A 24,145-nucleotide genomic window follows, 5' to 3' on the forward strand; every position below is an offset into this window, starting at 1 on the left:
CAGTGCAACGCCTACTGAAGAACGCCTATTTGCTGAGGCCAGGGGAGGGTGAATGCCTCCGCTGCTACACACACTGTTCTCATACCGCAGCTGTGCCTAGCATACAGCACCCCATAGAATTGTATGGTTATTTGTCTCGATTGAGAGTTTGGACGGTGGCATGTTTAGCAACCGACCTTTTGGTATTACTTACCGGTTTGGACGTTCCCGGCCTGTTATGTTTTTGAATTTATGTTCCTTTGGTTTTTATGAGGATATTTATCAATTGGTAATGAGACTGTCTTACACACTGACACGAGGAGCTATGCGGGGGGTCGGGGGGTGGGAACACATACTGGGGGAGAGGTGGGCGGGCAGAACTGGATACACCTGAATTGATGCGATGACTACGATAAAACTGTGCACTTGGAACATCAGAGGCATGCACACACCATCACGCAGGTACCAAATCTACTCCTACCTCAAACGCCATCACATCCACATTGCTCTCCTACAGGAGACACATCTGAACAGAGGGGAGGTGCAGGCGCTGCGCCGCAGGTAGCGTGGACAGCTCTATGCCACAGAATATTCTTCATACGCACGCGGATCCCTGTTGTGGGTGAGACCAGGGACTCCCTTAGCAGTCACGCACTCACACATTGACCCAGAGGGTAGATTTGTGATCATTCAGGGCCGACTGGATGGGCAACCAGTGGTTCTAGCCTCCTTGTACTCCCCCAACACAGACCAGGGGGGCTTTCTCGCGCAGCTGTCAGAGAAACTGGCGCCCTGGCCCGGCATCCCTTGGCTACTGGGGGGCGACTACAATTGCATTTTGGATGCGGAGCTGGACCGCTCCTCCCCGCCTCAAGCCGGCGCGCCAGCGATTGGAGCCATGAAGGCGCTTACCGACTGGGCAGCACAATGGGACCTCCATGATGCATGGCGCGCCCACAATCCCAACACTAGGGCATACTCTTATTACTCGGGAGCACACACCTTACATGTACGGCTAGATAGATACATGGTCACCGCTGAACTTCTACCCCTCATCACGAACACCCACTACATGGGCCGCACCCACTCTGACCACAACCCGCACGTATTGGATATAACATGGGAACGCCCGCACCCCCCTCATTCCTACATGGAGACTACAGCCCGCTATGATCCTGGATGCCCCTTTCCGGGTCTCCCTTCTTACGCAGACCGCACAATACTTTGAGGAAAACACGGGTACGGCGTCCAGCCGCCAGATCGAGTGGGACGCCTTCAAGGTCGTGATATGGGGACATTGCCTGGGTACACAAGGACACATGCGGACACAACTAGAGAACGACCTAAGACGAGTAGAGTCTGACTTGTTCCGGCAGGAACAGGAGGCAGAGTACGGAGATGAGGGACCATTACTCACGGCTCGCGCAGAGCATGCAAGATTGCTGGAGCGACTCCGCCACATCAACTATGCAGCACACTCGGCATGCACACATCAACACAGTGACAAACCAGGGAGACTGCTGGCCTGGCTCATTAAACAAGAAGATCGCACAGCGCCTGTGACTGCAATATGTCCTGATGAGGGCGGGGTGGTATACACACAGAGCAGAATACACGAGGCATTTACGAACCATTACCGAACTTTGTACCGCTCCCAGCTGCGAGTACCCGAGACGGATATCTCGGAGTATCTCTTGGGCATACAGACACCCCATTTGACCACCACGCAACAAAGTGACCTCGGAGCGCCGCTCACACCTGATGAACTGCGCACTGCTATCTTTGACCTATCTAATGGCAAATGCCCTGGCCCGGACGGACTGCCTGCCGAATTTTATAAAGCCTGCTCTGATATGCTGATCCCCGAACTGCTTAAAATGTACGCGGCTGCGGTGGAAGACTCCTCTCTCCCCCTCACGATGAATGAAGCCAACCTCATCTCCATCCTGAAACCCAGCAGGGACGGCGCATGCCTGGGCTCTTATCGCCCACTGGCCCTGCTCAATACAGACTACAAAATACTGCCGCCCTAGCCCACAGACTAGCTCCTTTGGTTCCCGCCCTTGTTCACCATGACCAAAACGGCTTTATACCCACACGCAGCACCTCTTCCAATATACGCAGACTGTTCAGAGTGCAGACATATGCCACCCAACACTGGCCGAGATCGGGGTGCCTAGTACTGGACCTCGAAAAAGCATTCGACTCTGTAGAGTGGCCCCACCTCAGAGCAATACTGGAAAAATATGATCTTGGAGACGACTATTTCGAGATGGTTGGGTTACTATACCGGCGACCCACTGTGCGTGTACGCACGGGACAGCTACTATCTGACACTGTCTGAGTGTGCAGGGGGACCAGACAGGGCTGCCCCCTATCTCCGCTGCTCTTTTCCATGGCCATAGAACCTTTAGCAGCGTTGCTGAGAACGCGAGGCGCGGAGTGGGGGATCCCACTAGCGGACGGCACTCATGTGGTCTCATTGTACGCGGACGATCTGCTCCTATATATCAGAGATCTGACATGTGCCCCCTAGTCCTTATCGACAATATTTAGCACCTTAGAAGCCATGTCGGGATTGAAGGTCAACTGGGCCAAATCAGGTGCATATCCATTCAGTCCGGAAACGCAGCAGTGTGAAATCAGCCTTAGCAATGGAAGACTCGCTTGGTACCCCACCACATTTAGATACTTAGGAATACGAATCTATAGGACTCCGCTAGATATACTGGAGGGGAACCTGACGTGAACCATTTCCTCTCTGCGCGCACAGATGGCCTTCTGGAAGACTCTTCCTCTGAATGTGCCTAGTAGAGTAGCGCTAACGAAGATGATAGTCTTACCGAGACTATTGTACTACTTTGCCAATATTCCAATATATATACCGGTCCGGGTGTTTCGCGAGCTGAAGACCCTACTCCGGAGTCTAATCTGGAGTACTGGGAGACCCCGTGTAGCACTAAAGAAGCTATACGCGCCCACGGAAGCAGGGGGCCTCACGGTCCCCAACCTGGAATTATATTATCTGGCGGCACAGCTACAGTGCGTGTCGGGCTGGCTCAGCGGCAGGAATCTGGGAGACACTGCCACGGATGTCAACGCTTGGACCCATGCGCAAATATGCACACTGTTCCACCCCCTGACCAGAATCCCCTGCCCTTCACAACTACACGTGGCAGTGCCACGAAGGTGTTTCCTGCGAAGCGTGAGACTGACTCGAGAGGTGCGACCATATGCCCCAGTGCTCCCCTTGCTGGGCTCCCCCGGGGGGGGAGGTGCGGTGACGGAGGTTGCGCTGGAAAGATGGGTGCAAGCGGGGGTGGAGACAATAGGAGATTTATACGCAGATGGCGCCTTGCTCTCCTTTGCAGAGCTGGCCAGGGGCACTGACCTACCGGCAGGACAATTCCTCCTCCACGCGTCCATAATACGCACGCTCTCGGACTCATGGGGTGACATATCTGAGGAACCACCAATGCATCATTTCATGCAATACCTCCATGTCATGGGCAACGGCTCCCATGTAATTCACTGGCTAGCACAAGCCCTATTAACCCACACACAATATTCTACCCAACAACTCCGAGATAAATGGGCGACGGACAGGGGATGGGAATGGACGGACAAAGAATGGAAGATGGTACTGGCCAGCCCCGTTAACATCCCACGCAACGCCCGCTTTAAAACTATACAGTTCTATATCTTGCATCGAGCGTACCTGTCACCAGACAAGATTAACAGATATTTCTCGATTACCACTACTGGGTGTCCGAGATGTTTTTTGATCGGAGCGGATCTCCTACACATGCTCTGGACATGCCCCTCTATTCAAACATACTGGACCACGGTCACAACTCTACTAACACTCAGCATTGGTGAAGAGATACCACACACATGGGAGGCTTGCCTACTGGGGCTCTACAAAAGTACCAAACTGAATAAGGTACCGGCTAGATTCTGGGACCTGGGAACTGTCACAGCCAAACGCTTGCTCACCAAACGCTGGAAACAGATTGAACCCCCTCATGCTAAACACTGGTACGCTTCATTCACCAACTGGGCAGGGGTAGAAAGCGCCACCCTCCATCGAGAGGAGACAGCGGGCATGAGGAAGTACCCCATAGCACAACTTTGGGATGACACCCTGCTATCCTCCAGCGGGTGAGCCTAGACCAGGGAATAACGTAATCACAGCCTTTTCAGGGCCGGCCATGTGCACAAGACACAGCAGCGAAGCGCACACCCACGATGCCACCCACACGACCTGAGTGCGATACTGGAAGTGATGTCTACCTACACAGAGGGAAACTCACACAGTGTTGCATCACAATTACTACTTAACACCCTCATGCCCATGACCCCGGCACCCTGATTACAACTGGTCGCTGATGGCCCCTTCCCCCCCCTCCTGAAAGAGGCCCACACCCCGCAAGACCCCCACCACACAGCAGTCTGGTTAAGGACCCGAAGATAGATCTCCACGGCCACTCATTGACATTCATTATGACGCATTCACTTCTTAATATCCTCCTATTTATTTCATATTCACAATTTTTTTTCCTTTTTGTTCATACCCCCCCATTATTTCATGTTGTTTAAGAGGATATTTTCCTCTCTTCATTTTCTTCATCTGGTCCCAAGCGGCCTCTTTTCTAGCATTCCTTGTTGAAGCATTTTGACATCCCCAACATGGACAGATTCGCTATAATCTGGTAAATATTGAATTAATTGTCGAAGACTATTCGACAATTGATACCCCTGAAACACCAATATACTGGATAGCGAGCCACATATGGACGGATGGGGAAGATTAGGGGCAGGGACGTCGCTGCGCGACCATGCCATCCCACGCCACCTCTCATCTTCATACTCCAGACTGCGATATTAGTAATACAGAGCAGCATCACATGATATGCATTACACACCACCCTGGGAGGCACTCCGCCAACTACATTGGGATATAACGTGAGATGGGAACGTTAATTGGATATGATTTATTGTAACCCTACAATGTGATCATGCTGCTAAACTGATTGAATGAATTATCTTTCATTTACAATATGCATAATTGTAAGTTGTTTATAATTGTTGAAAAAACTAATAAAATACATACAAACAAAAAAATGGTATGGAGCGCATTATGTGGAGTGTTGGTATGTAGTATGGAGTAGATTTATGTGGAGTGTAATTAGGTGGTATGGTTTGGCCTCGAAATATGTTATGTGGTATGGAATTGTGCGGCATTGAATTGTGTGGAATTGTGTAGCACAGTGTTGAATTATGTGGAGTGTATATATGGGACACATTGCAGAGTTGAATTTTGTTAAGTGTAATTATGTGTTTTGGAGCTGAGTAGATTTGTGACCCTACTCCCCCTGGCACGCTGATCCTAGCCAATAAAGTCATTCTTCCCACACTTATGGAGTTGTTGAACTCTTCCATAGTAAGTGGGATAGTGCCACAGACCTGGAAGCATGCCATGGTTCGGGCTTTGCTGAAGAAACCCGCTCTGGATCCGACGAACTTTAATAACTATCGTCCGATATCACTTCTTCCCTGGGTAACCAAGATCTTAGAGAAACATATTAACATCATTGTAACTCAGTTCCTCGAGCGTAACCATCTGCTTGACGTTTCCCAGACAGATTTCCGCCCCAAACAAGGGACGGAGACTGCTTTGCTGGCTGTGACAGAAGAGACAAGGCGGATCCTGGATCAGTGGCAGTGATCCTCCTTGACCTAAGCGCCGCCTTTGATACGGTAAATCATAAAATTCTCTTAAACCGTCTCCTTGACCTGGGAATATCGGGAGAGGCCCTGGCTTGGCTCAGGTCAGTTTTAAGTGATCTAACTTTCCAGGCCTTTGAAGGTACATCGGTCTCTTCTAGCAAGCCACTGGGATGTGTGGTGCCGCAGGGCTCTTCATTGAGCCCTACGCTCTTTAATGCATACATGAGACCGCTGGCTGGGATTGTGCGTCCGCATGGTATTAACATAATTACCTATGCGGACGATAGCCAGCTAGTGGTCTCCCTCGTGCAAAAGAGCAGCCCAATTTAACAATATGCCTGGAACAGGTCAAGAGCTGGATGACGAAGTCCTGTTTGAAGCTTAATGACGATAAAACAGAGCTTATGCTCCTAGGCCCCTCAGCCCCTTCTACCTTGGAGCTGTTATGGCCTTTGAGCATGGGCACAGCCCCCACCCCCCGAGACAACATCAAAAGCCTGGGGGTGTGGATGGACAAATCATTGACCTTCGACATGCAGGCTACTAAAGTCTCAGCGACCTGCTTTGGCCTCCTGAGGATGATTAAAATAATTCTTCCGCTTCTTCCCTTTGAGGCCAGGCAGATAGTTATACAGGGCTTAATTCAATCTCGCCTTGACTTCAGCAATGCTCTGTACCTGGGGGCGCCGGAGTACACTCTACAAAAACTGCAGCGTATTCAAAACTGTGCAGCCCGCACACTGCTTGGAACTCCCCGTAGAACCTCAATAAAATCTGGCTTAAGAGCGTTGCACTGGCTCCCCATTAGAGAGAGAGTCAAGTTTAAATCTATGTGCATCGCCCACCAAGCTTACTGGAAATCCGGTCCAGAAATCAGCCACTCTCTGGTATCACCATACCAACCCACTAAAGCCCTCCGCTCCTCACATGCTTTTTTAGCTCAAGTTCCTCGGATTCAAAGAGCGAGGGCCGGAGGTCGATCCTTTGCTTATAAAGCCCCTAAACTTTGGAACGCTCTACCCCTTCATCTTAGAGCTGATTCTAACCTGCTGAGCTTCCGCAAACAGCTCAAGACTTTTCTTTTTAATTAGTTGGATCTTCCCCTGCTCTTTTTTCTGAAGGTACTGTTTGTAGTCTTAGCGCCTGGACGCCTCAGGACAGCTGTTAGCACTTAATAAAACTGTTTTCATTTCATTTCATATGTGGAGTGTAATTATGTAGCGGTAAGTGTAATTATGTAGGTTGGTGTGTAATTATGTGTAGTGAAATTATTTGGAGTTTAATTGTGCTGTGTAATGGAATTATGTGGCATGAAGTGGTATTAAGTGAAGGAGAATTATGTGGCATGCAGCGCAACAGAAATTTTTGGAGCTGAATTTGATGGATTGGCATTATGTGGTGTGTATTGGAATAATGAAGAGTTGATTTGTATGGTGTGGAAGTATTCGATGGTGAAATGTGTTGTGTAGTGGAACTATGCGGTGTGAATTTGTGTGGACAAGTTTTTTCTAATGTTTACTATGGCTAAAATAGCATGTAATGCATGTGCCAGGGTTGTATACAACGTGATAGACTATTATGTGGAGCCTTGGGGTCACGTACTTTAATCTGTGAAAGTTAAGGCACCAGGATAGAAAGCTTTTACTTACAATCCATGTCTGCATAGAGAATATAAGAGACTTTCTCCTATAAGGGCTTACAGTTGGCATAATCAACGTGGACGCCCCCGACAAAGAAACATTCATTCACTTGCTAGCTGCAATCTAATGCAATGCTTCTGCATCTATGATAAGAGAGTCCGAGCAAGCAGGCAACACGGTCAGTTGAGAGCAGATGTGGTATTACAGCCAGAGCTGCGTGATAGGACCTGGGGAACCAGGTTCGAGTCTCGGTGTGGGCTCAGCATCCTGTGATTCTGGGCAAACTCCTTAAGCTCCCAGTACCTATCAAAAACGAGTGTGTCCTTGTGTAATGTAACTGGTGCACATGTAAAGTGCTCTAATTCCTTCCGTTCGAGTTTGGGCTATATTACAAAAAAAGAAGAAAATTGCGAGTACTTGGTGTGAGTAACAGTGGCAATTGACAGGTGGTGACTAGCTTTCATGCATGCCACCCGGCACTGATGGCGCCCTTCTGAGATCGTGCCCTCAGCTGAGGGGCAAAGAAGGGTGCACATGAGAGCAAACTCGTTCAGGGGCATTTCAGAGCAGGTTGTGCTCCTACAGCTGCCCAGGCTACTCACCCCATACTTTTGCAGAGGGCTGTACTCACCGAGTACTTGTCAGTCACCAGTGAGTAAAGCCTGCCTCACTGCCCTGATCACGGACCCAATACACACATACTTGAAATAAGTCTCGGCCTGTTTCTCTGATTACCTGTTTCGTGTACGCAATCGGGGTCTACTCCCCCTAATCACTGCCCTCGCCACTACATTGAGGTCTCTATCGCACATCAAATAAATGCCCCATACATGACCTCTAACATCAGAAACAGAAGCCCTTCCCTCACACCCCCCTTCATTGTTGAAACGCTCCAAAAAGCGCATCTTAAAGCGCCAGGAGAATGCGAGTCCAAGTCCATGTGCTACATCTGTGCGGCACATCATGCTAATGACTAACATCCTTTTATGCCACCACAAGCTGATGCCAGGGAACAGCACAAGCTCAGGAGAAAATGAGAGATTGGTGGAGGGCAACAGGCCAAGCTAAAAGAATCACACACTCACTTCAGTGGGTAAAGCAACAAGGTATGTGTTGATACACACAAGCTACCGCAATCACACGGTGGCATGGCATGACCACTAAGCCTAAGTATATGGAGTGGGGAGGGCAAATAGTTAGACAAATTAATTATCAAATGAAAGTGCACACAATTTACGAGTGGAAACTTAGGAAACAGTAGAAATGTATTAGGAAGGAAAATGAACGAAGTGCATAAATACAAGGCCGAGACAGATTCAAACAAAAAATTGTGAAAGGAAGGGACATAAATTAAACAAGCTGGAGCCCGGTGACTGACTGGAAATGATGAGGAAGTGGGAGAAGGGAGGGGTAGGGGGAAGGAGAGCAGAGAGAGTGGGATAAGGGAAAACACACAACAATGAAAGAATAACCAGCGCAGCACTCGTGAAATGGGTGCCGCGCTGATAGAGTTCATACCTTGGATTGGAGAGGCATCAAAGGGGATAGTCTCCTCTGGGAAGGATTCTACACTACCTAGGCTCGACTCTTTTGTAACCATCACCGCTGAGCAAGTGGAGTCGGTACTTATGGTGACGAAATCTGGTTCGTCGATTGACCCCGCTCTGCCGTTCATCATGTCAGTACTAGCGCCGGTCTTATCCACCTCCCTCTCAGAGGTCGTAACATCTTGCTGCCCACTGCCACATTCCCCAGGAAATGGAAGAAGGCGCATATCAAACCTTAGCTGAAGAAGGTGTTGGCAGACCCAGCAGACATGCAAAATTATAGTCCGATCTCCCTCATTCCATGCTGTTCTAAGGTCATGGAGACTCAGATTAATCAAGAACTCCCTGGTTATCTGGAGCAGTTTAATCTGTTGGACCCCTCCCAATCGGGCTCCAGAGCAGGGCAAAGCACCGAAGCAGCCCTGGCAGAAGTCACTGACACAATAAGGATCTCATTGGATAGGGGGATTCCAACAATGTTGGTGCTCCTGGACCTGTCGGCGGCCTTCAACACCATCTCTCATAGCATCCTGCTGGACAGGCTGCGAGAGATTGGTGTCAGAGGTATGGCCTTGATCTGGCTAGAAAGCTTTCTGAACAACAGGACACAATGTGTCCAATTGGACACATTTGTGTCACAGACCACAGCACTGGACAAGGGGGTTCCCCAGGGGTCCATCTTAAGTCCCACCTTGTTCAACATCTATGTGGCCCCTCTGGCTGCCATTATTAGAACTTGCGGTTTTGAGATGATCTCGTATGCAGATGATATGCAGGTGATAATCCCCATTGAGTCAGATCCCGCGGCAACCAGAGCTAAGTTTAAGTTCTGTATGTTGAAAATAGCCACTTGGATGAGCAACAATTTCCTTCAGCTAAACTCCACCAAAACGGTTGTTGGAGTTTAGCGGAACTGGGGGAAGCACCCATTCCAACAAAGCAGGCAAGAAACCTGGGAATCATGATCGACAATAAACTTTCTCTGGAAGATCAAGTGGAGACACTCTCGGGCACATGCTTTGGAATTATGCGGATGTTGAGGAAGATCTTTCTGTGGATCCCCCTTGAGGCCAGAAAGACCTTAATACAGGCCCTACTAGTTAGTAGATTGGATTACGGTAATGTACTACTAGTTGGAGTGAGGGAGGACCTATCATCTAGGCTGCAAGTTGTGTAAAACACTGCAGCGCGGCTGGCTTTCAACAAACCGGCTCATACCCCGTCTCTACCTCTCCTGCAAAAATTGCACTGGCTTCCCATCAGGAAGAGAGCAGTGTTTAAGCTCCTGACTTTAGTATTTAAAACAACAGTGCAAGGGATGGGCCCAGTATACCTAAGGAAGAAGTTAATTTCCTATGTTCTGAGTTGCCAATTCAGATCAAGCAACCGGAAATTGCTATGCCCTTGTAAAATCAATAAAAACAAAATGGGGGGCCGTGCTTTCTCTCATTTGGTTCCCTTCCACTGGAATAGACTACCTGATGAGATCCGAGCCTACACAACTTTGGGGCAGTTTAAGAAACAGCTTAAAACATGGTTGGTTGTTTTAATGGCCATAGTGTTGTAAGTGACAGGGAGTGTGCAGCCAGGGCGTCAAGAGATTCCTATGGGGATGATTTGTTGTGCGATAACATTTTAATAATAATAATAATACCTCCAGTTTTCTCTGGAGAACAGAGGCAGTCCATGTCTAGGGCAGCTGCGAGGTGCAGGCACAGACAGCAGTGGCCCTGCTCTGAGGCAAGCAGCACAGACCTTCCGCTTGTCTGCCTGCCGACTCTGCTGTTGTGAGGCAGGTCACACTGAAGCCTGCTCACTCACTGGGAGGGAGGGGCTAGAGAAGCCGGGAAAAGACAAAACAGCAAAAGCGAAAACAGCGAGGCGCTCATGAAACGGGTGCCGCACTGATAAAGTATGTTTATCAACAAGTGTTAAAAATAAATTAACAAGCAAATGCTGGCGCCAACAATAGCGGTCAACAAGTGTTAAAAATAAATGAACAAACAAATGCGGGCGGCAACCAAAAGCAGGTGGCATCTATACTAGAGTGAAAGTGCGCCATGCCACACACTTGTATGACATTAAATAACCAAGTAGTTCCGAACAATCCCAAAAACATTTAGGAATGTAACAAAACTGTAATTGGCCGGTGCTCCTCGGTAAAACCGGAAATTATGTATCGGAGCTTGTTAATCAATAAGGACCCAGGAAATTAAAGCCCTTGCAGAAGTGAACCAATTGCAAGAAGCAGGCTGGATTACACTTGGTAGAGCGATTACAGCAGGTCTTTCAGACCTCGTTTGCGCGCTGAAGCTCGATCTAAAAATGCCTATGGATTAGCCCTAATCATTCACAATGTCCTGCACCATCCCAGTCCCTCTTTTCTTTTTGAAGCTCTGTGAGAGACAACATGAGGGTGCGATATTAATCAAACACCTGACTGTCAGGATTGAAAAAAACAATCAATAACATGAAGGGAAGAAAAAAAACATAAACATGGCAGGAACCAACTAAACTGATACCATCCCTTTCTTTTAAGAGAAAACACATTTTAATAACAACATAGCGTTGAAATAAAAGTACTATTTTTGCAATGAGGAACGTACTGCCCTGAGTGTGTCACTCACCTTAAAAAAAAACTAGGAATACCGGTGTGGAAGGAGGAGAAATTAGTGTAAGGAAGAGAAGACCAGTTTCAAAATTATTAGATGTTCAAATCATCATGGGGCATATGTAGAAGCCCCTATCGCCATCACAGCATCACTTTCAGTGATGTTGTGGTGGTGATAAGGGCCTCGCCTTATTTACAAGGCAGCGTTAAGCCACTTAATGTGGCTTAATGCTACCTTGTAAATAAGGCCCCCTTTCACGATATGCTAAACGTGAAAGGGGTGGGCAGTGGGTGTTTGGGTGGGCGTTCCACCGCAATACCCATTGATGTTGACGCCGGCCCTGTTTACAAGGGCAGCAAAAATATGAAGCAGCACCAAAATTAAGACCAGAGAAAACCTGGTCCTAAAATGGCGCAATGAGGAGAAATGCTTTATTTCTTCTAGTTTTTGCTTTTTCCATGTGTGCTGCTGTGTGCAGCACACATGGAAAAAGCAAAAAAAACTTGTATTGTTTATGTACAGGAAGGTCCCCCTTCCTGCACATAACATTCTTTAAATAAAATGCCATTTTGTCACTTCTATGTGTGCTGCATTAAGCATTTGAAGATTGTTTATGTGCAGGAAGGGTGACCATCCTGCACATAAACAATCTTTCCCCTGCACGCAGACACCGTTGTACTATGGTGCAAGGGTGCCTGAGTTGGCGTTACACTATAAGTGTAGCACCAGCAAAGGGGGCAACGCAAGGCTGCACCATATTGTTGCAAATATGTTGTAGCCTTGTGTTTCTGAAGAGTGAGGTGTTAAGCCATAACGGCTAAAGCCTAACTCCGCAACTTTCATGTACGTATACCCCATTCTTTTAGTCTGGGTTTTCGTCAGGTTTTAAACTGAAGAAGGGTAGTGGAGTCAGAGGGATGTGTGCTGTAAGGTATTTGGAATGAAAAGGAACCAGCAGAATGTTGAAAGCAGTTGAAATGGTGGCTTGAATGCAGGGCAGCTGGAACAGGTGATCTCAAGTTGATGGTTGAAAGGAAAATCTCTCAAATTGTTTGGAAATCCTGTTTATGCATATTCTAAAAATAAAATAATGTTCATGTATCATCATTGCTGATTTATTGGGTTAATGGTCTCCAAACTGATGAGTGAGTGAAATACAACTGATCTTTGACTAATGTCTGGGTTCTCTTTCTGAACTAAGATACCTGTGAGGGGCAGTTCCACAAACCACGTTTGTAAGGATTACCTTGACCCCTAGAAACACTGTTAAGGGTCCCATTACAAGGTGCACATAATGAATTCCCGATGGGGCAATTTACAGGAATTACCGGTCACATCATGAATTTCTAGAAGCAGCCAAAATCTTTGGAGGGGGGGGGGGGCAGGGGATGTGTAGTAGCCTGAGGAGCAAAATGTTTTTTTCTCGCTATACATTTAAACCTGATAGACAGTTTATGGTCCTCATGTTCAAAATTTCAAAGGGAGAGACAGGAAAGGAGCTGGATGGTTAAGTAACATTTGGCAATTTCTGCTTAACTTTAAAATAACGTAATTTAAATGTGAAATAAACAGTAGTTTGAATACCACCAGGGTTGGTTTTTGGTCCGCGTATGTCTGTATAACACTGGCGATTTTATAGTTAAGAGTTAAATCAAATTTAAATTCGGTTTGATTGCTGCTGCACGGAAATCCCAAGACAACTTTCCGCAGTTTTACTGGACGATGCCTTTCATCCATTTTTAAGCACAGTGCAGGAGATGAACCATCTGAAAGCCACTCTGCAATCTTTAAAGAAAAATACACATTTTATTGTTAAAGCATTACTGTTGCAACACCGCCGTGTAACAACTTAATGATTTTATGAAAGCATGTATTTCGTTACATTTTGCAAAGCAATTGATAGGCTTATAATCAAGAAAACCTGCTAAACTATAATCCCAGTTCTCTAACGAGGGCTCTTCTTTAAAATGATCAAAGTGAATGTCTTTCTCTACCTAAGGAATAACTAGAACACATATTTCAAAGAGAAAACAATCCTTTTTTAAACTAAATTTAAAAAATATAATACACCACAATAAAGTTTAATAAAAGCATATAAAACCAATTTCAAAATGGAAATATAAAAATATAGTATACTCATCAAAAAGGAACTGAACATTATCACTTCAATGTTATTTTTAATTAGAACATTGGAATGCTGAGAGCTCCACTGAAGACAGTGGAGTAGCTCTAGTAGCTCTAAGCTGTTGGTATAAGCTCGGAGGACCAACATTCCAATGTTTGTCTTCATGTTTCTCCCTTTTTAATTGAGAACATTCTGCCCTTAGTGGGTGGAACGTTCTAATAGCCTTATAGCCCTTCGGCCTTAGGCTATACCAGTTGTTAAATAGGCACTCGCCGGCGGCACGGGCCAATAACTCGGGTTTAGGGCCTTTAACATCCAGTATAGCCTTCGCCAGCAGGCTATAAGGCTATACTAGAACAGGTACCATATAACTTCACCATCTTAAAAGACTGTTGTAATTCACGGTTATGCCCTACTCTTTTCCTACCTTCCCGTGTTCTTCCCTTGGAACGTTCTGACAGTTGGTGAGCTAATATTCCAGAGCTGCGTCCAGCTGACTGGAACCTGTTGGTGGGAGTTAGGTGCAATAAAGATTCTTCTGCTCTTACCTGGTGTTATGTCTTTTTAACAGTGGCAACTATCAGCTGCGAGGGGGCAGCCACAATACCATCCCCAGTTGTAATCCACCTACCTACAGCAGTACTCCAGGACAGTGGTATTTCCTTGAGGATCTTCACGTTACCTCCTCTACTACATTTAAGATACTGCCATTTCATTTTAAGGGGAACTGTTTCCCATACTTCACTATTGGAGTTTATGACTTACCGTTACTCAGCTTTGTGCCTTTTCTATGCCTATTGTCTCCATACCCAAGGGGAGAGTCCCTGCTTTTCTGCTTAACTGTGTATCTGTCTGAGGACACAGATTAGTCATTGGAAACGTGGCAGTTGCGTTTCCTGGGGACTCCCACGGGACCTTGACTAATTGTTGAGCCTCATACCTTCTTCCTCAGAGGCCAATACGGAGAGTGTACCAGTGTGGGAGACGCATGATAGCAAGAATCATGGGCTTCACCCTATCGGTGCCTACCACAACGTAAACCTGCGCAGTGTCGCCCTTTCTCACTGAGATCGGGACGGGAACACAGCAGTGACAGCCTACGGGTTTGCCTTCATCAAGCTGAGAGACATTGAGTCTCAGCTTTCCTCCGCTCTGTTTACTTCGTGGATTGACTCAACTGGCTCTTCGTCATCAGTCACTCATCTCCTCACAGAGATTGGGACGGGAACACGGCAGTGACGGCCTACGACTCCGCTTTCATCACGCTGACAGAGATTGAACCTCAGCTTTCCCTGTGCCCTGTTTCCGGATTGGTTCAGCTGACTTTTCATTATCTGTCACTCCCTCTTCAATTCGCTGACGGGCACAGCTGCTCATCAGTCACTACATTCTTTTCGCTGATGGGCACAGCAAGCTCGTCAGTCACTGATTCTTCTTCGCTGACAGGCACAGCATACCTTACATTTTTTGACGATTTCCGCTGGTGGACGTAGCTGCTCGTCAGTCAGAAGTTTTTTTTGCTGACGGGCACAGCAAGCTTGTCAGTCACCAGATTCCATCACAGCTGCTCATCAGTCACTAGTTCTTCGTCACTGACGGGCACAACAAGCTCGTCAGTCACTAATTTCTTCACAGCAGCACGTCAGTTTTAAATGTATTTCACTGACAGGCACAGCAACCTTTTCTCCGTTGCATTTCACTGACCTGCACAGCAAGCTCGTCAGTCACCGTTTCCCTTACTCGCTGTCGGGCACATCTTACTCATTATTTCTTCCATCCAAAGTCCTCTGTACTCATGTAACTGGCGCAGTTTTCTCCTAAATTTGTTTACTACTACTGAAGATTTTTGGCCATTTAAATTATAATCTGCTGTGTACTTGCCTCCTTGTCCTTGTGCTAATTTGTCCTTGTACGTCTGTTCCTATTTTTGCAGTATGGCTGCTTTAAATATCTCCTTACCACCACCATTCTTAAAAGAAGTTGGAGAACCTAACATTCCTTGGAAGGAATGGAAGGAGCTGTTTGAATCGTATCTAATAGCTATTGGTGGGGACAAATTTTCGCATTTCAGGAAACAAAACATCTTGTTGCACAATTTAGGAATTGAAGGCCGTAAAACTTTCAATAACCTAAAATAACCTTAACAATAGGTAGATGAGGGGGATGGAGACTTCAATGTTTATTAGCGACAGTAAACAAGTTGAAAAAATATTTTGGTCAAGCCTTACATGTAGTTTTAGAAAGACACAAACGTTTCTCAAGAATTCAAGGCAAACAAGAGAAGATTAGATCCTATATTGTGGGGCTCAAGGGTTTGTCCAACACTTGTGAATTTGAGGGTTTAACTGACTCCCTCACCAGGGACTAATTAGTAAGATGTACTAACAACCATAAAATACAAGAGAAATTATTGTCTGGGAACCCCTGATCTTAAACAGGCCATTGAAATTGCATTGGGAATAGAGCATACCGCTAAATGCATAACAGAGATGAGAGTGAGCACAGATTCCTGCAATGAAGTCAATGCTATTTCCAAACATGAGAGTAAGGAGATTCACAAGCCAGACAAAGAATATAAACATAAAAACCAAGGGGGTGCAAGTATCAAATCCAAATGCTACAGGTGTGGAAACCCAGCACACCTGGCCAATAACCCATCCTGCCCTGCCAGGAATGTAACGTGTCACAGGTGTGGACAGAAAGGACACTTGGCCAGAGTCTGCCGAGATGTACGTGAAAAAACTGTATCTATGACAGAACAAACTACACCGGTAGAAACCAAACTAGTGTTCCAACTGGAGAGTCAAAATCAAATCAAACATAACTTTATTCGATTGTTTAAAAAGCAATCATAAAAGTGTACATAAAAAACATTTCATTAAAAAGATACATTAATTCATTTTACAATCTCTCAATGGCGTACAGGAAAATTCACTATTAACAAGAGTTTAATAGTTCATAGTGTCATATATCTTTAAGTGGATTTATGTGATCATACTTTTTCTACTACGCATCACATTTTTCAAATACAGTGTGATTGTTGCAACACATAGGTGATTATCCAAGTTTTGGATACTTAACATAGCCACACGGCATTGCCGATGGCCCATCTCTCTCAGCAACGGTAATAAAACATTATGTCTGATCAGACCATAAAATTTACAAAAAAGAAGAACATGAATAGTTCTCTGAGATGAAACATCATCACAGGGACAGGGAGGTAATTCATACATCCAATTATTTACCGTAGGGAAACTAACCAATCTGTGGAAAATGCCAAATCTAAATCGAGATAGTAGAAATCTTTCATAATTATCTGTCACATAGATCAAGTAGGGTTGAATATTAAAAGTTGTTAATATCATTTGATGATGCAGGACAGTAGGTTTTGAAACCTCAGATGTAATTCTTAAAGAGTCCAAAAAAGCCAAACCCTCCTTCTTCAGAACTTTACGTGAAATGGCTGAGATAGTAAGAGGATTTAAGAAATAATCTAATTTTCCAATATCCTTAAAAAAAGTTTCATACATAACTCAGCCATGGAATCCTCATGGCTCCTTCTAATTTTAAGATATCTGTCAAAATGTCTCTATTAAGCTTTGTTTCTTCTTTTGTCCATAGCCTATGCCATAATAACACAGGCTCCAGCTTAATTAGATCAGATATAAAAGCAAGACCCAATTCTGCATGAAAGTTATAATTTGGAGTGCTCTTGGGAACTGCAAGGATAAACTTTAAGAAGGATTTTTCCACCACCTGGATGGGCGTAGGGTCAGCAAAACCCCATACCCCACTGCCGTAAGTAGCACCAGACACACACTTGGCTTTATAGATCTTAATTAACTCCACAGGAGGTCTGGTACCTAGTTTCTTTGAGAAAGTCTTGAGGGCAGCCGTCAAATGAACCATCGCAAGTTTTTTTGCTGACACTGCCTGCGTCCAAGACTCAATCTGAGTAAACAGTATACCCAGGTAAGAGAATTGCTTGGTGGGTTCAAGCTTCTGTCCTGCTAAAAATATGGCCCTCTTAGGTTTATGATACCTGCCGCAATGCATGGTGAAAGTTTTAGATGTATTAACTTTTAGGCCCAGCTCATTCATAAATAGGGAAAAACCATCCACCACGCGTTGGAGTCCCATTTGAGTACGTGACATTAAGACAGCGTCGTCAGCGTACAAAAGCGCCGGGATGGGGCGGCCAGCTACATATGGGGAATCTAAGCTATTGTCGCACAAGTCTTTTTCCAATCCATTTATATACAAATTAAAAAGGAAGGGGGCCAAGACACAGCCCTGTCTGACACCGCTCCTAATTGGTATTTTATCATTGCGTTCCCCCTTTAGGCCATAGCGAACTCGGGCTGATGCGTCGCTATAAAAACGTTTAAGATAATAAATAATATTTTCTTCAACCCCAAGTTGACCCAATAAAATCCACAGTTTGGAATGAATCACACAATCAAATGCGGCCGAGAGGTCAACTAAGGCCAGGAACAAGTTCCCTTTCTTGGCCCTTGTGTACTTCCCGGTCAGCATTAAAAGATTTAAACCCTGTTCCACTGGGCCCAAACCAGAACGGAAGCCATACTGTAGATCAGATAAGATAGAATTTTCACTGGCCCAAACCAAGAGCCGATCCAAAACTATCCGACCCACTATTTTTGTAAAAGAATCTAAGAGGGAAATTGGCCTATAACAGCCCGGGTCGTGTCTATCCCCCTTTTTATAGACGGGCACTATTACAGACTCCACCCATGTGGGTAAGAATTCTGAGACACAGCTGGCGTTAAGCACCTGGACCAGAAGGGGACCCCACAAAGCAGGGGTAGACTTAAAAATATCTATGGGGACAACGTCCGTGCCAGGGGCCTTTCCACCCTGGCTTGCGCACAGAGCTTTTTCAACTTCTTCCAAGGTAAAAAACAAATTACTTGAGGGGGGGTGTACAATGGGGGGTGATTGAGAGCTCACCTGTCCCTCGCCCTGTCTAATGCAGTCTGATTCAGGAATTGCCATTTCCAACTTTGGACCAGCCTCTTCCCTAAGAAAAGATGTTCTAATGATCTTCCAGAAGCCCGCACTGTCGTTCCTACTGGAGGCTATGTGCAGGGCTTCCCAGGATTCTACTCTCAGCATATTCTTTCTATCTTTTATGGTTATTTTATACTCTTTCCTGAGTCTACCGACTTCCTCAACACACCTTTGTTTCTTATGCAATTCCTTCTTTAGAAGGGCATAAGCCCAAGTACAGCTAGAGTCAAACCAACCTCCTTTCTGTTTACTATTTTTAAACTGTCTCATAAGGGAGGTCCTAATTTCATTCGAGATGGTCAGAAAGGAAGCAAGGAGTAATTCAGGAATAGAGTCTTCCCCTGAACATATCGCTACCTCAGATATGCATTTACCAACCACTATTTTAAGTATTGCCGATTGGTCCACCATGGCCCATTTTAGCGAATAACCGTTTATACTACCAAGAGATAGATTTTCATCCACGTTATCCCTTTCTTTATTATTCTTTATGGTGGACATTTTTGGGAGCAGGATGGCCACGTAAAGCGGGAAATGGTCACTTAGGGCAATATCTGAGACCTTAAAGGAATAAATTATCTTATCATACTCATTTGAGACAATAGCAAAATCAATAGTAGAAGCACAACCCCTTCCATTAAAGGTTGGGGAAAGGGAAGATGGTAAAATACAAACTTCATTTGCAAATCCCAAGTCAAATTTGGCAAGTAAATTGTTAAATGGTTCCCCCTGAAAAGAGTGATTAAAATGTGAGCAGCACAATCCATCATCCTGTATCATTCCGCACCTATTATCTTTCATCATACTGCACAAAGTGCAATTAAAATCCCCAAACAGAAGTATCATCAAGTCATGTCCGTGGATTTTCTCCTGTAAAAACAAAGCTTTAGCCAGTGTGTTTAAAACAATAGGTACATCACCAGTGGGAATATTATTATATAAATTAAGGAGAGCAATCGGAGTATCAGAAGCCATGACAAGTACCAAAAATTGAAAATAAATATCTATAACAGGCTCTATTACTCTTATAAAATTCAATTTGTTTGACAAATAGATGCTCAATCCACCCTTCCCTCTTCCATGTAAGACCTCAACAGCTAGAGTAAGAAAGGTCCTAAAGCCGTTTAAATGGACCGGATCAAGACTCCATGTTTGTTGGAGGCAGAGCATGTCTTGTGACTGAATAAAATCCCACCAGATTGGGTTAGCAATTTTAGACCTAATACCAGCAATATTCCACGAGGAAATTTTACATAGCGGTGGAACCGGCGAGGAGCTAACAGGGACAACAGAAATAGAACCAGCTGGTGAAGAACAGGTCCTATGGTCACTTCTTACCTCTAGTCCTTCATCAAAAACCTCTAAACTCCCTATATGACCCATAATCCCTAACATATTGGAGACTTTATTAGATACTTTCCCCCATCTACCTTTACACTTTCCCCATTACTATCAGTGGGGATGGCGTCAGTTTTTACACCTAAGAGGTTTTGTATGGAAGTATCTACCTGCAGTCAGTCGTTGTTTTCTAAGCCGCTAAGAGTGTCAAAAGGATTAAATATTGGGACACCATATCATCTTCCCAATAGTCCATCTTGATTTAATGGTGGGCAAGGGGGAGCTGGACACCTAGTTGGTCGAGGTGGACAATAAAAGAAACCGAGGGGGAGAATATTAACAAGGTCAGGGTCAATAGTCCCAGTACAACCCCTCTCGATTAATTTACGAACCAATATCGGTGACCAAAATGTTAAGATTACACAATCCCCACTAAGTGATTTACTTGATGTGCCCAACCAACTCACTCTTCTAGCCATCTTAAATTCCGGAAACAAAAAATTGTTATTAAACCCGAGCTTGGTAGATAAGAAATGGACGGATTTGTTCCTTAAAGTCGACCAATGTTCAAAAGCATTAGGGAATAGTGGAGGAACATTGGCTAAGACCACTGTATACGGCGTTGCTTCTGGAGGCAAATTTAATATAGGCAAGCTTGAGGTCACATTAGCCTCATTTGCATCCCCAACTCCTATAGCTTGACTTGGAGTTGCATTAGTATCTACTTGAGTTGAAGCAAGCAAACCGGGTATATTAATTCCGGTATCCCCCCTTGGTTTTTTAGGCTCCAATCGTCCGTTGATCAAAGAGTTTTTAGATTGGGTTTGGGTTACTGGAACCTGTAAGGTCTTATTGGGATTTCCATTTGGGTCAATAGGAATAGGTTGGGGTAATGTGGAGATTAGTTTCTCCTGTATAAGCTGCTGGTTCTCAACAAGGTTTTCCTCTATGTTGGTCATCCTTGTTTCTATATTCCTAACCTTTGAACAAATAGGTCTAAAAGCGTTGTTAAGAGGGTCTCCATTCTTACCCAGAAACATTCCTCGACTATTGGGACTCTTGCACTAGATAATGAAAATACAATTTCTGGCTGGTTATTATCTCTTTTTCCTTTTTTCCCAGTAACTTTTTCAACAGCCTTTCTTTGCTTATTGCCAGCAATCCCTTTTACATTTTTTTCAGTTTGACCTTCCTTACTAATGTGTTTTGATTTGTGTATTGCCTTCTGCCCTCTAGTCCTAACACACGGGCTGTCACTATCTACGCCTACCATTGAAGCAGAGACAGAGATTGGACTTAGAGGTGTGTCACGGCCCACATTTTCTGGGGGATCCTCAGTCAGAGGTGGAGGGTCAGGAATGACATCACTAGGAAAAATTGTGGGTGTCAAAGATAACCTTGTTAAAGAGGGAAAAAGTTCAGATGATACATGAACCATCCTAGGAGCACTATCATAAGTTGGTGAGGTAGAGTGTGCCCCTGGCAGTGCAACGAAGGATGGGGCTAATATCGAGTCCTGAGAATTAATTGTGAACATCGATATATTTGTAACGGGTAAAGGGGGAAGTGTACCAGCAGGAAGTGAAAGACGCCTTTCTGTGCTTTCAATAGCAGAGGCGACCGCCCCTATAGTTTTCTGCAGCATTCGATCGATTGCTGTCAGACTAGGAAGAGGAGGATTTAAAACAACCTTTTGTTTCATTACAGGAGCAGATTGTACAGGAATATTCGTCCCCATTGTTTAACACTGCAATATGCAAAAGATTATGACATAATATCAAAATCAGTACAATAATATCACCATGCGCCAGGGAAATTAGTACATTAAATACAGAGAACAATGAGTTCTTATGATAAAAACTCTTATTAAGACACAAAATAAATCCTTGATATATTGATTGCTTATAAATCTAAAAGCAATAATGGCTATTTAATACCGGAGGTGCTATAAACACATTAAGACCTGAATCCGAGGACAAAGAGGGGTGGCCCAGCCCGGCCTCTTCTGGCCCCTAACGGCCACAAACGGTCCCGCCCTTGTCCTGGGCTTAGCCAGGCTTCGCCCGCGTCCCGCAACGCGGGAACTCTGCGCCCCTTATGATTTCCAGAGTGTTGTATCACACTAGATAACAAACAAGTCAAAGTCTTTGCAGACTCATGTTCCCCGTAAACTCTATTGGAGGGTAAAGCTTTTGATGAAATGTTCTCCAACAAACTAAGTACACTCCAGGCCGCTGACATTAAACGAGGAGGATACAATGGTGATGCCATTCCTTTGGTGGCGATGACCATCATGCTGTTTGGTTACATGGGAAGGAGCACTGTTGGTAAAGTTTATGTTACAGAGAAGGGTTCCAATCTTTTAGGTTGGAAACATCATAAGGAACTGGGCAGAAAACTTGACCCGAACAGTCCAGACCAAGTACTCTTAGTTGATCGCTCCGTGTGTGGGCAAGAGATCTGCAAAGAATTTCCTGATGTTTTCACTAACAAATTAGGACTTCTAAGAGATTTCCAACACCACATAAAGCTTAAAGACTAGGTTAAAGCTATCGCTCATAAAGTCAGACCCATTCCCCATCACATGCAGGTTCCCCTTCAAAAAGAGTTAGACCATTTATTGGAATCGGGTGCCATCAAACCTATTGAGAGCTCCCAATGGTTAGCTACCATTGTCATCACGTCCAAGTCAGCTAGTAAGGCTGTCATTGACCCCAGAGATTTAAATAGGAATATCTGGGTAGACAGACACCCACTACTGAGGATTCATGAGATTTTAACTCTCATCAAGGATGCCAGTTTGTTTAGTGTCTCTGACCTATTCTCGGTGTACCACCAGGTGGAATTGCATCCTGGGTGTCGTAACTGTACCATTATTAAAGAAATACATCATGGGTGGTTGGCCTGGCAACAAGGGTGCCTTACCTGAAGTTCGCAATAAATATTGGGAAGTAAGACTGGAGTTGTGCATAATTGGGGATACTATTTATCGAGGAGAAAAGATAGTACCTCCTATGGGCGTCAGAAACAAAATTGTAGACTTGGCACATATTGGACACTTGGGTCGTAGCCTAACTAAAGGCAAAGTACATGAAGAGTACTGGTGGCCAGGCATGGATGCCATGGTAGAAGAATCCGTTAAAAATTGTAACAAATGTGCTAAAAATGATAAAAAGCTCACTGTCAGGAAAAGCCCCCTTGTCACCTGTCCAAGTCCCTACTCGACCATGGCCAAAATTCCCTCTAGACATTATTGGCCCATTAAACCTCAAACATCTAAATGAACAATTTATTTTGTTTCTCATAGACCACCATACTTACAAAATGTGTAAACCAAATTGCCACCAAGTTTCTCTTTCAATTTCTAAAATATACTTTTTATGAAGAAGGCATACCAGATACCATTGTAACACACAGCGGTGTCCAATTGATATCCAATCTTATGTATGATTTCCACTCTGATTTGCCAATTTCTCACCAGAAGTCCACACTGTATTGCACCAGGGCTAATGGGCTGGTCGAACGCATGAACAGAGTTATCAAGGAATGCCTTCAAAGAGCAGAAATTACAAATGGCTCAGTTAAATCAGCCTTGCAAGAAATAGTATGGGCATACAGAACTGCGCCCAATAGTGTCACAGGAGTGTCACTGTTCATCTCTTTAAGGGGTAGGAAACCCAAGACCAACCTCACTGCCGGATGGTCACGTAAAGACAGTACATGTGTTGTAGACAGATCAGAAATTCCCAGAAGGATTGACCTGCAACAAAACAAATACAAAACAAGATATGACTACACAGAGTGTGTCAAAACACAGATGTTTCAACTAGGTGAATGGGTATGAATTGGACCTTCCTAAAGCAAGGAGCAAGGATTACTCCAGATTTTCTGAATCTCTCAAGATAACGAGTGTAGTAAGAAATGTGGTTCAGTTAGAAAGTGGAGAAACATGGGGGATGGACAAAGTGGTAGAGTTCAAGTCTCCCGAAATTGTTCTGGATGACCCCAGTACTGGTGCTGTGCGTTTGGAAAAACGACCAAATTCACCTTGTAGGCCGCCAAGTAACATTGGCTGTCCTGTATGGCACAATGACTATATGGTTGGTTATTTTTTTTTTTTATTTTTTTTTTTTAAAACCTTTA

At 44.9% G+C, this 24,145-nt stretch overlaps 1 protein-coding gene across 9 annotated transcripts in view; it reads right to left on the bottom strand.

The window, feature by feature from the left end:
- HFM1 (helicase for meiosis 1) overlaps positions 1-24,145 on the bottom strand; it is a 4,349,684-nt gene that overhangs the window by 2,319,994 nt on the left and 2,005,545 nt on the right. For 8 of the 9 annotated variants that reach the window (XM_078646278.1, XM_078646275.1, XM_078646244.1 and 5 more), the window contains one exon: positions 13,093-13,293. The exons of the other annotated variant lie outside the window; for it this stretch is intronic. In XM_078646278.1, coding sequence (XP_078502404.1) covers positions 13,093-13,293 — 201 coding nt within the window. The remainder of the gene's footprint in view (positions 1-13,092; positions 13,294-24,145) is intronic. 9 annotated transcript variants of the gene reach the window in all.

The sequence above is a fragment of the Lissotriton helveticus genome, chromosome 1_1 (assembly GCF_964261635.1).
Source record: "Lissotriton helveticus chromosome 1_1, aLisHel1.1, whole genome shotgun sequence".
Taxonomy (NCBI): Eukaryota; Metazoa; Chordata; class Amphibia; order Caudata; family Salamandridae; genus Lissotriton; species Lissotriton helveticus.